The sequence below is a fragment of the Balaenoptera musculus genome, chromosome 14, assembly GCF_009873245.2.
Source record: "Balaenoptera musculus isolate JJ_BM4_2016_0621 chromosome 14, mBalMus1.pri.v3, whole genome shotgun sequence".
Classification (NCBI taxonomy): domain Eukaryota; kingdom Metazoa; phylum Chordata; class Mammalia; order Artiodactyla; family Balaenopteridae; genus Balaenoptera; species Balaenoptera musculus.
This window is the reverse complement of record NC_045798.1, coordinates 39,102,996-39,118,428: the sequence shown is the minus strand read 5'-3', so window position 1 is coordinate 39,118,428 and position 15,433 is coordinate 39,102,996. Positions and strand designations below refer to the sequence as shown.

Below are 15,433 nucleotides of genomic sequence, written 5' to 3'. Positions count from 1 at the left end.
TATAGACTTTGGGTGATTATATCAATATAGGTCATCCTCAGTAAAATAATGTACCATTCTAGCAAGTGATGTTGATAATGGGGGAGGCTATGCATTTGGATGGACTGGGAATACATGGGAAATCTCTGTACCTCTCTCAATTTTAGTTTGTAAGACTGCTCTAAAAATAAAATCTAAAATAAAAAATGATCAAAAATTCCCAAATATGAAAGACATGATTTCCAGAATAAAAAGATCAAGCATTAAAAGTAATGGATGAAAACGGATCCACATCACGGCACAACACTGTACAAGTTCAGACTCTGGTGACAAAAAGAGATGTTCATGCTTGAAAGAAAAAAAGAAAAAACAGCTCACAGGCAGTATCAATCAGGAATCAGAATAGCTTAATAAGTCTTCTCAACAGCAATTCTGAATGCTGGAAGAAAATGGGATTATTCTGAAGGAAAATAATACCTAACCTTGAATTCTATTCCCATCTAAAACCTAATAGTAAGGTTAAAAAATATATACATTGAAGGTCTATTTCCCATGCACTCTTTTTCTGAAGAAGCTACTAAAAGCTATACTTCACAAAAGAGGGAATAAACTTTGAAAGAGAAGGACAGAGGATACAGAAAACAAAAAATCCAACACAGGAGAGAGGGGAAGGGTACCTCCAGGATGATGGGTGAGATACATTCCAAATGGGCATCAGGCATAGAGAGCAACCTGGCCAGATGGAACAGGTCAGAAGGCACTGAGAGAAATCTCTCTCAGAAGATGAAATGAATACATACCTGATGTGCCTGAATTTCTTGACAGATTACACAATTAGAGAGAATTTTGGAGAAGAATTAATTATAACAATATAGATTACTAATAAGTGAAAAAATTTTTAGATTATCTCTTGGGATTAAGAGAGACGGGGAAAAACTACAAGTGAACTCTTTGGAACGAACGAAATGTTCTACATCTTAATAAGGCTGTGGATTATGTGGGTATATGCATTTGTCAAAACTGATCCATGTATTTCACTGTATGTAAAATACACCTCAGTTTTTTTTTTAAAGAACAATTATGAACACCAAGGAAAACAAAAAGTTGTGTAAGAAAACACAATCTAGTATCCTCCACAGCTTAGATGTGAATGTCATTTGAATAATAACATGCACAATTAATTTTAATCTTAACAAAATTACAATACAATATAATACCACATTAAGAACCTGGAAGAGGTGTGTATGTGTGTAGTGGGGATGGGCTGGAGGTGGCAAAAGAAAGCTGAATCCTCACCTTCACGGAGAGGTATCAAAAGATAACTCCTAAAACATAAAAATCAAGAAATAACAATAGAAATACGTTATTGAAAGATGTGGAAGTAAGTATATGAAGAAAGTCAGCTGAAAGAGGTGAAAATAGTTGCCTCTGAAGAAAAGCAAAATAAGATTGAGAAAGAGATGCTGTTTTTCATAACAAACCTTGTAGAACTGTTTTTCCCTTGAAATTTTTAGAATGTATGACATTCTAAAAAACAACTAAAATAAATCAGTAATTAAATAAAGGAAAAAATTAAGTACAATAACATGTAAATCTGCTTGATTGAATATAAAAGAAGTCTGACTCTACTTTCCAAACACAAAAAACTTTAATATCTGAAACAAATTATTTGTGACATAGCTCATAACCAATCAAGGAACCACTGTGTCATGCTGCTGCAACTGATCTCTAATAAACCTAAAATGCCACATGAGATCATAGAAGTAAGATGTTTACACCTTATAATTACAGACCTGATCTTTGTCAAACTATCTAGCATACTTGCACACAAAAATGTGGCAACAAAAGTCCTCACTACACAGTGACAATGATCCAAATTGACACTCAACCTACAGTCTCTTGGCTGGTACTGACATCATACTGGTGCCACAATAGTAGCAATGACAAAGCCAATGGATGACTAAGCGAGAACCAAAATTTAAATTTTGAACCCGTTTAAAATATGGCTTTTGTAAATGGTAAAATTACAACATAAACTATTAAGATTCACAAAATGCATGACCCCTAATTCACCTGCATTATAAACTATGAAACAGTCAATTTTCATAAGGAGGGGAGGGAAAAAGTTTAGATTAAATGTTTTGAAAAGAGAGATGGAAAATTGCTTATAAAATTTACTAAAATATAATTTTTAAACATAATAAGATAACATTTATATGAGAAAATTTCACTGAATTTCCCAAAAGGACACTACTACTTAAAAACCTAAAAGTAAATTTTGTCAATCATAAAATTTAAAAAGTCAGTATTAAGAAAATGTCAATATCTTTTAGAAATGCACAATGAAGAAGTGATGCCCAGTGTGTTCTTTAAAATACCTTAGAAAAACAAGCAAGAAGGAATAGATGAAGCACATGTGGCAAAATATTAATAACTGTTGAAGTATAAGGTTCGTTATAACTATTCCATTCTTGTGTATGCTTCAAAATAATTTTTAAAATGCTCACATCCACATCTGGTCTTTTTAGCAAATCTTCCACTTTAGCAACGTCTCCATTGGCAGCAGCCTTAACTAATTCTTCATTGAGGTCACCAGATTCTTGGGTTTCAAATAATTTCTTCAAGAGTTGGGAGAGTCTTTCTGTAAAGCACCAAATAAAGCTGCTAATATAGGAGGATCTCAAACCTTAACTACTAACAGACAAGCATTACCCATATGCCTACAATACATACTTTTCCTTTTTTATTATTTCTATCATTAATATTATTTTTGTACTATGCTACAGATATTACCCATGCATGTTATAATTACCACCATATAAAGCTGCATTAAATTCGAGCCCACAGTTATTCCCAGTTTACTCCAATTCATGTATTTCAAGTTAACATTTCAGAAAAAGAAGAGAGTTACATACAAACTATAATTCAAGATTCAGGAGTCATACCAAAGATATTATAAATGAACACACTACAATGGGAGTATCATAATGATACAAATTGTCTTTCAGGTCTTACGTATATCATATGGACACTCAGAGCTCAATGTTACAGATCTTAGACTAGATCAACAGATCAATGGTTATGATTCAAAAGCAATATAATCTCTATAATGTCTGGGGAAATATTTTAGGAACAAACCAATTTTCAGTTAAAAATGGATCTCTAAGGGTTAATAACATACTTCAAAGGTGCCAACTGATTGGTTTTGGCTAAAACAAGAAAGAACCAGAGATATGTTTACATAAACCCTTTCAATATGATTTTTTTCATAAATAGCATTTATCAGTAGCAAATCTACCCAGTTCTACTCCTTAACTCTTGGATCTACTTACTGGAAAGGAAAGAAGTCACAAAGTGGGGCAGAGGCCCAACACCCAGTCCACATTACTTGAGAGAAGGATATTAACCATCCTTCACTTTCAATTTGTTAAAAGTCAGCCTACTGTGATGCCATCTAACCTCAAGGTAAAAATAACACCACATGATTTAAACTTCAAATACATCAGCAAATTACAGCAGGAAAGACAAGACAGAAGCAAAGAAGTAGAAAGCAGTATAAAATAAAACTGGAGGTCACCCAATGTTTTCCTTTACTTTCTTACTGTTCACAGTTATGGTTCTATCTTCTTTTCTGGATGACAACAATACACATACAGTAAGTTGTAATTTGCTGTTGAATGAACTAAGTGTATATATAAAGCTGGAGCATAAGAAGGAAAGATTTTGGGCATGAGTCTACCCAAGCATCCAGCATACTCACATCTCAACACAGCTTTCTACTCATTGTGGCATGTATATAACTCCTATTAAATGACAAGAGAAGAAGTATAGCTGACATGTAAAAATATCCAGAAAGAAAGCCATTGGCTAGCAATAATATTGGAAATAAAAAGAAAATAAAGTAGTCTAAGAAAGCGATGGTTCTTTAGCAGAAAACGAAACTTCCGACTAAGGAGTAAGAATGTTGAATTTCAGGTATCTCAGATTTGATGTGGAGAAGCCCTTGATATATCAAAGAAAAAGCACATATTTACGGAACTTTTCCAGGGCATACCTCAGCCAGAACAAAGACTGTTCATCATACAAAAAAGCAGAAAAAAAACCAAAACAAAAAACCTTTAGCGAAAGTCTAAAAGGTAGTTAATATTCAAGTGAGGTTATGTGATCTATGAGAAAATCAAGAACACATACGACATTATCTGTATACAAGAATTGGGGAATTGGGAAATGTTCTAATGTAAACCACATTACTTTTAGAGAGACATGAAACAAAACATACCACCAGATGCATTGCTAATGGCTGATCCTGCAGATGCCACCTTGGAAACTGCTGCTGGATTATACGTCCAAGATGTTCCACAGACTTCCACCTTTAAATCACTGTCTGAATAAATTTGTTGTACTCGGCCAACTTTACCTAAAGTCTTAAAAAAAATTAGATTCATGCTTCAAGTCTGAAGTATATACCGTAAAAATCAATCACCAGTTTTTACATATTTAAAGTACTAATTTTACTTCATTCCTAATAAAAAAAACTTTTAAAGGATAATCATATTCAAATGGGTTGTTTATTAGTTACAAACTTTAAAGAGTATCTTTTAAAAATATTTTAATAAAACTACATTTCCACAAGGATATAAAACAATCATGACAATCTATTTTATTCATAAAAGTTCACAAAATCTTGGTTTCTGATATTCAATCCTTTTTTTTGTAAATTTATTTTGTAAATTTATTGACTGATTGATCGATTGATTGTTGGCTGCGCTGGGTCTTCATTGCTGCGCACGGGCTTTCTCTAGTTGCAGCAAGCAGGGGCTACTCTTTGTTGTGGTGCGCAGGCTTCTCATTGCGGTGGCTTCTCTTGTTGCGGAGCACAGGCTCTAGGCGCGCAGGCTTCAGTAGTTGTGGCATGTGGGCTCAGTAGTTGTGGCTTGCAGGCTCTAGAGCACAGGCTCAGTAGGTGTGGCACATGGGCTTAGCTGCTCCACGGCATGTGGGATCTTCTGTGTTCCCTGCGCTGGCAGGCGGATTCTTAACCACTGCACCACCAGGGAAGTCCCCAATCCTTTTTTAACCTCATAAGATACTTCTTGAGAACTTGTAACGCAAGTAGTCCAAAACCATCATCAATCTAGCCTAAAAAAAGAAAATCTGATTTCTAAAAAAAGCAATTTAAACCAAAAAGGGCTCAAAGCTTACATCTATGTTTAAATCCTTTTTGGAATCAAGCCTGATTTCAAAACAGAAGTATGTAGAAGTAACATGCTTATTAAATATATGGAGTAAGAAGACCAATTAGGTACGGAACACAACCAGAAGCAGCAGCCCTCATGTGGCGGGTACTGTCCTAAGAGCTTTATACGTATTGACTCACCTAATACGTAAAATCCTGAAAGCTATGTAATCTTATTAGCCCCATTTCAAACTCAGGTCCAAAACCCATTCTCTTATGCACAACAGAATAGCCAATAACAACACTAGAAAACTGGTGAAGAGTAGTGATAATATCTGACTATTTCCTAACACAGAGGAGACTGCCCTTAAACTTGTTTTCTCTTTTGACCTCTCCACAGCATCTGACTCCAACTTCTTGAAAATATTCCCTTGATTTCTGGATGACAGCCTTATCTTCCTGCCTGTTCCTTCCCTTTTTCCACTCACTGGTTCCTTTTCCTTCTTCAGATTCCTAAGTCTGTTCATTCTCCCAAACTTTATTCCTTGTTTTTCACTCTACTTTCTTCGAAATTTAATCCACTTGACAACTATCGTCTTACTTCCAAGGACTTCAAAATATACTACTCCAGCCCTGTTTACCCCTCTCCTCGCCCCAAAACACACACCAATTTTAACTTCTCATTAGATACTTTCACCTGGAATTTTCCACCATCATCTCAAACTCTTTGAGGCTGCATTCTTTTTTTTTTTCCTCCTTAACTGTTCTTTACAGAAAATCTCAAACACACAAAAATAGACAATTGCATATTGAATCCTCATGTACCCATCAACCAGTTTTAACAATTGTCAGCTCATGGCCAATCTTGTTTTCCCTACCCATTCTCCCCTCCTGTATTATTTTGTCATGTAAACTCTTTTTCTTAAAATATAACTTCAATACTATTATCAACCTATCCCAAATTATCAATAACTCTATAATAAAATAAAGTACTAGTCAGTGTTCAAATTTCCGATTGCCTCACAAATGACAATTTTTTTTAGTTTGTGTAAATCAAGTTCCTAACAAAACCTACACATTTTTTTTCTTTGCAAATTACTTGTTGAAGAAACAGGGTTATTCGTCCTATAAAGATTCATCCAATCTTAATTTTACTAATTGGTGCAGTTTAATAGATTGATCTTTGTATTTGGTAAGAAACCCTTCGAATTGGCGGCTAGATCTTTTTAACATCACCTAGAAATCTTTGATAGCTTCCTTGCTATCTGGTATGAGGCTCATCTTGTTCACTTCCTGCCAAAGAACTAGAATGAGCCATTTCTCCAAAGAGCCCTGATTCTTCACAGAGGGAAAGGCTATTTCGAGACCATAATCTAGGCACTAAGGTTGGTTATTGTTACTGGAATGGTCACTGTTTCCACGCCTTTTCATGGACAGAGCTAGGAAATGGAGGGGGGCGCAGTGTGTTTTAAAACAAAGATAAAATAAATCGTGAGTTTCAACACTCTTGCAATTCAAATTCCAGCCTACAGGGTCTTTTCTTAACCTCTTCTATACTACATCTGCATCTCCTTTTTGCCACTCTGATAATTCTGGTCCTCAGGGTCATTGGGAATAACAGAATTAGAATTATCATATAACTGCTCATTTGATTTTTTGTCATATTACATACACAACAGTCTCAGAGTAACAATATCAACACTATCACAAACAATAAATTTACGAAAATTGTTAAATTTTTTTTCATGCAATTCTGAAGGGCATAGACCTCCTATAAGGATATAAGGACAAACTACTGTGTTTGGAAATCACTTGGAATTTCCTCTCTGTATGATTAAGCCAACAGGAAACACACTTAGGTTCATTTGTTTCATTTTATTCTCCACTTTTGGGAGTTTCCTTTTTGAACTTAATTTTGTTTTCTAATTGTATAAAATACATGTGATTTCAAGTCAAATCTATAAAACAAGACATATTCAAAGATGTTTCCCGTCTACCTTTGTCCCCCATATCATATTACCTTTCTATACATGAAAACTTTTTTTTAATTTTATGGTTAATCCTTCCATTGTTTGCTTTTTTAAATATAAAGTTTATATTAAACTTTATATAGTCTCAATTAATAACTAAAATGCAATCAAACAGCTCATTAAACTTACCATATCCTCTCTGCATTCCCAGCCCATTTTCTGACAGTCATACTTCATGTTGTTAGATCATATAACCATTATAAACTCTACTCTTTCCTTTATAACTATCATTTAATCTTAGTTCAATAAATAAATATGTATTTAATGATCACTACCAGTCCTTCAGTTGACATTTCTTCAGTCATTTTGGTTTTCTAAAACTAATTCTCTAGTAGATTACTCAGAAAAGGCTCATGGGGACTCGATTCTCTGGATTCTTATATTTCACAACAGTCTACAGCATTTACAGTACTTGAAAGTCGGTTTGCTTATATATAAAATCCTTAGCTTATGTTTTCTTTCCTTGAGCACCTTAAATAAATGTTATTTCATTGTTTTCTGGCATAAAACATTGAGATCACATTTTTTTTCTTAACAACAATCTGATTTTCTTTCCTTTGTAAGTAACTTGGTCTTTTTTCCTAGATACCCAAAGAATTTTTTCTTTTCTTGAAGATTCAATTATTTTACCAGAATATGGCTCTGTGTTTGGTGTTCTGGGTTAGTTTTCCCAGGTATGCAATGTGCCCTTTTAATATTTAATTTCAAATCTTTCAATTTCAGGTAAATTTTCCTGGAATTACAAATTTTAGCATTTATTATATTCCATTACTTTGGTTTCTGTTTTTTCCTTTTTGCAAGGATTCTCTAATACACATATATTAGATATTCTGTATTTGTCACTTTCTCTCAAATACATTTTATCTTTTTGATTTTAAAAATTTTCCTCCTTTTTACCTTCTGTTTCTCTTAAGGCATTATCTGTTATATTTATTTGCTCTATGTTGCTTTTAGCTTATTTCATTTCTGAAATGAATTTTTTAAAATTCTTTCCTAAGTTCTACCTCATTTCTAATTATGATTTATTTCATCCTTTCATGTCTTTTATCATCTTCTTAATTTTTTAGCTCATTTTGAATTATTAGATTTTAGTTTTCTGTGCATATCTTTCTGATGTACTTTCATCTGTCTGTAGAGAAGTTATTCTATTCCTTATTCTCCTTTTTCAATAATAACAGTGCATAGGGATTCGACCATGATCCCTTCCAACTTTTACCTAGATTTGCTCTTTCCTTTGTGCCTATTGTCTCTACCCTACTCAATCTGGCTTCTATTCCCAGCATTTTCTCCTCAATGGAGGGCTCTGCCCTAGAAGGGAGATTTGGCTGGTTGGTTTGGAAAGTTTATAGCCCCAGGCTACTCCAGTCCCTTCAGACTTTAGCATGGACCTATTGCTCTCACCCCAAACTGGAGTCTACAAGAGCCCTCCCAGGTTCAGCTGTTGTTATCACATTAATCTACCACACTAACCAATGAATACTCATTAGCTATTCTGGAGTTTCCCCCTTCTCAGGTCCACCTGATGCTCCATTAATTCTCTCTGCTGCCACACAGATGCAGACCCTGTAGCTGTCAATGGTTTATCTTTACTCATTCACATTTTAAGGTTCAAAAGACTATTCTACCACCTGGCTTTGTTACAGATGTTTGTAGCTTTTTTAGTTATGCTAACTAATCTAGTTGTTGACTGTTTTAATCATGAGGATTTGAGAAGATTCAAATCTACATCGTCACTACTGGGATCCCAGTACTGCCCTCTAGAAATTACCTAAAGGTTTTGCTTATACAGCAGCTTAATATGAGAGACAGGCTTTGAAGTAATATAGACTTGGGTTCAAATTCCAGTTCATTATCTTAGTTCTGATTTCCTCATATTTAAAATAAGGATGTCATACCACCACCTACTTATAATATTCCTAAGACAAATAAAGTCTGTATGTTTATGTATATATGTGTATACATATATATAGCATGTGCTGCATATGTACGTATACATCATTCAGCACAGTGCTCAGAATAACTGGGCACTCAACAGATGGAAGATGCTATAAGGTGTCACTGATAAGGGGAAAAAACAAAAACATCTTGACTATAAAATAATTTTAAATAGTATATATAGCTCCTATAAAACACGTCAAAAAATGACATTTTGAGTAACACCACACTATAGTGAGGCCTGAAGTATATTAATACATTTTTTTAACCAACTTTAATACCAAAAGCAAACAAAACAAAGAGGGATTATACAGAACTCAACTTTTTGGAGAAAAATAATGATTCTAAAATATAGTCCTGAAATACAACTATCACTTATTCAATACCTAACTAAAGCAATAAAAAATGTCAGCATCATGTGCAAACTATGAAATGTCTTTGAATGAAAGTACCACAACAACAGAGATTTTTTTTTTCTGTTGTGTTCACTATTACATCCCTGAAGGCTAACAGGCACACTGCTTCTGCTAAAACATCTGCTGAAGGACTAAGGCAGAAAGGAGGAATGGACTGATGGAGGGACAGGACATCATGAAGGATAGGAAAGGGGGACTGGACAGGATAGGAGGGGGCAGAAGGCAAATGGGGCAGGAATTGGGGCTGGACAGGAAGAGAAAAAGGTGTTGACCAGGACAGGGGACTGGACAACACACCAGGGTGGGTTGGATGCCATATGAAGGGGGTGGGAGGGGAGGTACATGGGACAGGAAGGAGGTGCTTAAATGGGATGGGACTTGGGAAGACAGGATTTGTAACAGGATGAGACAGGAGCAGGGAGTGGGCAAAGTGGAGGGCTAAGAGGAGGATATAGCAAGGTGGAAGGGAATGGGATACAGGGCAAGGCAGTTAAGGGCAGTTGGCAGGGTGGAACAGGTAGTACAGAAGGAAGGAGACAGGAGGACAGAAGCAAGGAAAAGATGGAGAAAGAGAAAGATGAATGAAAAGAGGGCAGAACAAACAAATTATTTTGTTACTGCTGAACATTTGACGAAAAATGTATTGATTGACTAAATAAAAAATTAAACTGTAGCTCTTTGGGAGCAAAGCTATCTCAGAAGGCACACGTCCTGAGCTGCTCTTGCAGTCTAAGCTTTAGAGAGGCATGCCCCCAAGTGAGGAGAGCAGCGGTGGTCCAGCACTGCTGGTGGCTGGATGAGCACGTCGCTCTCATTCTGGGGTGAAGTATCAGGAAGCCTCTTTGCCTCACCCCAACATTACATTCTCCACTAAAAGCTCTATCAAAAAATATTAACTAGAGCTCTTTTTTGGACCTTCCCAGGCTAATCTAACTGAAATAAGTTAGAAAATAAAAGGCATACATATGTTAAGCTGCCAATGAAGATTACAATTCTCAAAGGATTATGCTAATTTAGTTTCTAAAATCAAAGTTTTAAAAACTTTTAAAAACTACATAAACATGGTATATTTCCTAGTCCCAAATTATTTTATATGTACTTACTGGGAGCATAGCTTCAGCCCATTCTCCATGTCCTCTCTGTAGAAGTTTAATTCTTTCCAGGTCATAACAAACTTGTACAAGATCACCCACTTGGAACTGTGAGGGGCCTCCTTCTGCGCCCTGAGCGGCATCCCCACTTCGGACAATGTTTGCTTTAGTGAGAACAGCAGGATTGAAGGTCCACCTAAAAATCAAAGCCAAAATTCAACATGGGTAAGTTTACTTAATTTTAGCACAAATTCTTAGTTAACCGTTACAGGGAAAAAAGCTTTATAACGCATCAACAGTGTAAAGCAATCCTTTACAATTACATCCTGAATGATTTGTATTTCTTTTTATGATTTTATTATACAGATTTGGGAAAAGAGTTATCCATAATCTCACCACTCTATTATGATACACTTCTGTCTAGCACTTCTGTCTAGATTTATTCGCACTTGCATGTCTTATAAAATTGTTATAAAAAAAGTAACACACACTCAAAAAAACAAGTAATACACACTCGTTAAAAATTAAAACATTTCATAAACATGTAAAGTAAAAGTGAAAGTTCCATTTCACACAAACACACCTGGATCACCATTCCCCACCCCACTAGACACCACAGTTAATACTCCATTGCGTAGCCCTGAAGATCTTCTATTAATATGCAGAGTGATGGTTATAAGAGAGAGAGTTGTTTTGTTTTCCATAAATGGGATCATAATATACATATATATATTATTCCGTGACTTCTTTTTTCTCAGAGAATGCATCCTGGAACATTTATTTTTCAATGTGACAGATATAGATCTATTTATTTTGATTTAATGGCTACAGAGTATTCCATAGCACCTATATACACAAATGTACTTAGCGATTCTCCTATTGACTATCATTTAAAGTAATTCCACATTTTCACTATTATTACGAACAATATTATAAAGAACATCACTGTATGTACATCTTTGTGCACATGGGGGTATTTCATTAGAGATTCTTAAAGGAACCACCTAATCAAAGTATATATTTGTTTACAATTCTGATAGAGCCAAACAGCTCTATGAAGAGTACACTATTTTCCCATATCATTGCCAATCTCATGGATAAAAGTATTATCTAGTTTTAAATTGCCATGTATGGGTATCTTACATCCTTGTAATCACTGTATCAAAACAAATTTGGACTCGGATTTCTTCTTTCCTATACATAAGCATTTTCCTATGCTGCTACCATCTTCATAACCACCGTTCTATTGACTACTTAATATCCCATCAAAAAGTTGTACCACAGTGTATAACACATTTCTCCTAGTCCCATATGGTACTCCAAGGGACAAAAGGTTCCCTAGTCAAATAAACTTTTACAATATGGCATATTATACCCTCCTTTCCTTATTATAATGGTCCTTAGCATATAAAAGGCTCTGAGAGGTCACAACACACAAAAACCTGCTTACTAAATTCCTATAACCATGTAAACTTTCTTTCTAAAACAACCACAAAGAGAAAGAAGTGCCTCTGATCAGTTAAGAATAAAACTCAAATACAAAAAGTTTTCTTTTCAGTCTTATCAGTCATGGTGCCCTTTATTTACCTCACTCCCAAAGTTCCAAAATTTACTAGACCTGTGTAGTGCCCGAACAGTAGTTATTTACTCAAGTTGTTCCTTCTGCCTACAGCGCTTCCTTGCCCAGGTGAAAACCAAATCTTTCAACCTTACTTAATGTAATATGCTCTCTTAAGTTTTCTCGGATTTGCCCAGCTGAAATGACCACTCTTCTTTTGTACCTTCAGAATAGCCTGAATACTCACCTATCATAACTACTTAAAACATTTTAATACAGCTATTTCTGACTTTGTCTATCCAAATTAATAGGGAAACTCCTTCAAAGCAGAGGACCATGTCTTGTTTGTCTTGGTAATTCTAACATAATCACAGGGCCTAATACAGGATAAGTATTTAATAAATTGGTGTTGAATAAAGAATAAAAAAAGATTATTTTCTAGAAGTCAAATGTCATGTTACTAATAACACTACTGCCCAAGAAAGAATTTTGACCGAGGAAGAATTCTGCAAGTAATAATCCTAATCTGTGTTAACCTAACATTTCCAAACAACAAACAAGATACTATTTAAGACAAAATATGGTAGTACATGCTACTCTGAACTTCAATTGTGTTAAGATTTTTTCCTTCTTTTTTATTAAGAACTATACTGAGATGTAGCTCACATATCATACAATTCACTCACTTAAAGCGTGTAATTCGGTGGTTTTAGTATATTCATTTGTATAAACCAACCACCACTACCTAATTTCATTACCACAAAAAGATACCCCCATAACGATTAGCAGTCACTCTGAATTCACCCCTCTCTCCCCAGCCCCTAACAACCAGTAATATACTTTGTTTCTATGGATTTCCTTATTATGGACATTTTGTATAAATAAAATCAGATAATATGTGACCTTTTGTGACTGGCTTCTTTCACTCAACATAATGTTTTCAAGATTTATCTACGTTGCAGCATGTGTCAGTACTCCATCCCTTTTTATGGCCAAATATAATATTCCATTGGATGGATATATCACATCTTATTTATCCATTCATCAGTTGATAGACATTTGGGTTATTTCCACATTTTGGCTGTTATGAATAATACTTCTACAAACGTACATGTACAGATTTTTGTGTGGGCACATGGTTTAATTCTCTTGGGTACAAACCTGGAAGTAGACGTGCTGGGTCATATGGTAACTCTATATATAGCATTTTGAGGAACTACTGAACTGTTTTCCAAAGCATCTAGACCACTTCAAGTACTTACCATCAATGTATGAAGGTTTGGTTCTAATTTCTCTATACCCTCAGCAACACTTGTAATTATCCTACCTTTTTATTCTAGCCATTCTAGCATGTAAAGTGGTATCTCATCATGGTTTTGAATTGCATTTCCCTAATAACTAATAATGTCCTGCATCTCTTCAACGGTGATATAAAATGAATTGTACCCCTCCAAATTTCATATCTTAAAGCTCTCTAGCTCTTAATGTAACTGTATTTGGAGATTGGGCCTTTAGGGACGTAAGTAAGGTTAAATGATGTCATAAAGGTGGGGTGCCATGTGAGAAGGCAATCCTCTACAAGCCAGGAAGAGGTCTCACCAGAAACCAACCCTGATGGCACCCTGTTCTTGTACTTCCAGCCTCCAGAACTGTAAAAAAATAAACTTCTGTTGTTTAAGCCACCCAGTCTGTGGTATTTGTTAATGCAGCCCTAGCAGACTAATGCAATGAGTTTATTGGCCATCTCTGTATCTTCTGTGGAAAAATGTCTGTTCAAATCCTTTGCCCATTTTTCAATTAGGTTATCTTTTATTGTTGAATTTTAAGAGTTCTTTATACTATATTCTAGATATAAGTCCCTAATCAGACATATGATTTGCAAATATCTTCTCCCATTCCATGGGTTGTCTCTTCACTTTCTTGATGGTTTCCTTTGAAACACAAAAGTTTTAATTTTGATGAAGTCTATTCACTCTTTCTTTGGTTGCTTCTACTTTGGAGGTCATATCTAAGAAACCACTGTCTAATTCAAGGTCACAAAGGTTTATGCCTATGTTTTAAGACTTCTATAGTTTTAGCTCTTGCATTTAGATCTGTGATCCATTTTGACTTAATATTGGTACATGGTGTGTAGCAGGGGTCCAATTTCATTCTTTTGCATGTCAATATCCAAATGACTCAGCATCATTTGTTTTGTTTCATTTTTTAATTGTAGCTTTATTTTTTAGACTGTTGTATACTTGACACATAACATTAAATTAGTTAACATTAAATTAGACGTACACCATAATGACTGAATATCTGTAAATACTGTCGGCACCGTTTGCTGAAAAGACTGTTCTTCCCCCATTGAACTGTGCTGAACCCCTGTCAAAAATCAACTGACTTTAAATGCAAAGGCTTATTTCTGGACTCAATTCTACTCCATCAATCTACATGTTTATTTTTAAGTCAGTAATAGACTGTCTTGATTACTGTAGCTTTGTGGTAAATTTTCAAATTGGGAAGTGTGAGTCCTCCAACTTTGTTCTTCATTTTTAAACTGTTTTGGCTATTCTGGGTCCCTTGAGTTTCCATATGAATTTTAGGTTCAGTTTGCCAATTTCTGTAAAAAAAAAAAAAAAAAAAAAAAAAGGCAAGGATTTTGATAGGGATTGCACTGAATCTGTTGATTAGTTTGAGGAATACTGTCATATGTTAAATGTTGAATTATTTCCCCCTAAAGATATGCCGAAATGCTAATCCCCAATACCTCTGAATGTGAGCATATTTAGAAACAGGGTGTTTGCAGATGTAATCAAGTTAAAATGAGGTCATATCAGATTAAGATGGGCCCTAAATCCAATGACTGGTGTCCTTATAAGGTCACGAAAAATCATCTTTTGATCATTTTCTATGTAAAAGACTCTAGAATTTCCATGAGCTCAATTAACTTTCTTCTATGCCTCCTTAGGGTTCTTTCCTTATGGATGGCTAAGGTACAAATGTTGGCTTGACGAAAATAAATAGCAGGCTGGAGGACTGTTGATGTGGCTCTCGGTATCAAATAATCCCCCTACAACTGTCTGAACTTGACTAATCAGAGACTGACTTGAATGAATTTGAAAATAAACTATGTACCCAGAAGAAAAAAAAAGAAGAAGAAGGTCATGTGACAATACAGGGGCACAGAGACTCACAGGGCACAAGACCATGTGAAGACAGAGGCAGAGAAATGAGTGGTGCATTGACAAGCCAAGGAACGCCAA

At 35.1% G+C, this 15,433-nt stretch overlaps 1 protein-coding gene across 1 annotated transcript in view; it reads right to left on the bottom strand.

Annotated features, from left to right (window-relative positions):
* The window catches only part of MIB1 (mindbomb E3 ubiquitin protein ligase 1), a 118,443-nt gene that overhangs the window by 70,768 nt on the left and 32,242 nt on the right, over positions 1–15,433 (bottom strand). Inside the window, exons 7-9 of the mRNA XM_036874225.1 lie at positions 10,640–10,823; positions 4,259–4,403; positions 2,487–2,620 (exon numbers count right to left, since the gene is read on the bottom strand). Coding sequence (XP_036730120.1) covers positions 2,487–2,620; positions 4,259–4,403; positions 10,640–10,823 — 463 coding nt within the window. The remainder of the gene's footprint in view (positions 1–2,486; positions 2,621–4,258; positions 4,404–10,639; positions 10,824–15,433) is intronic.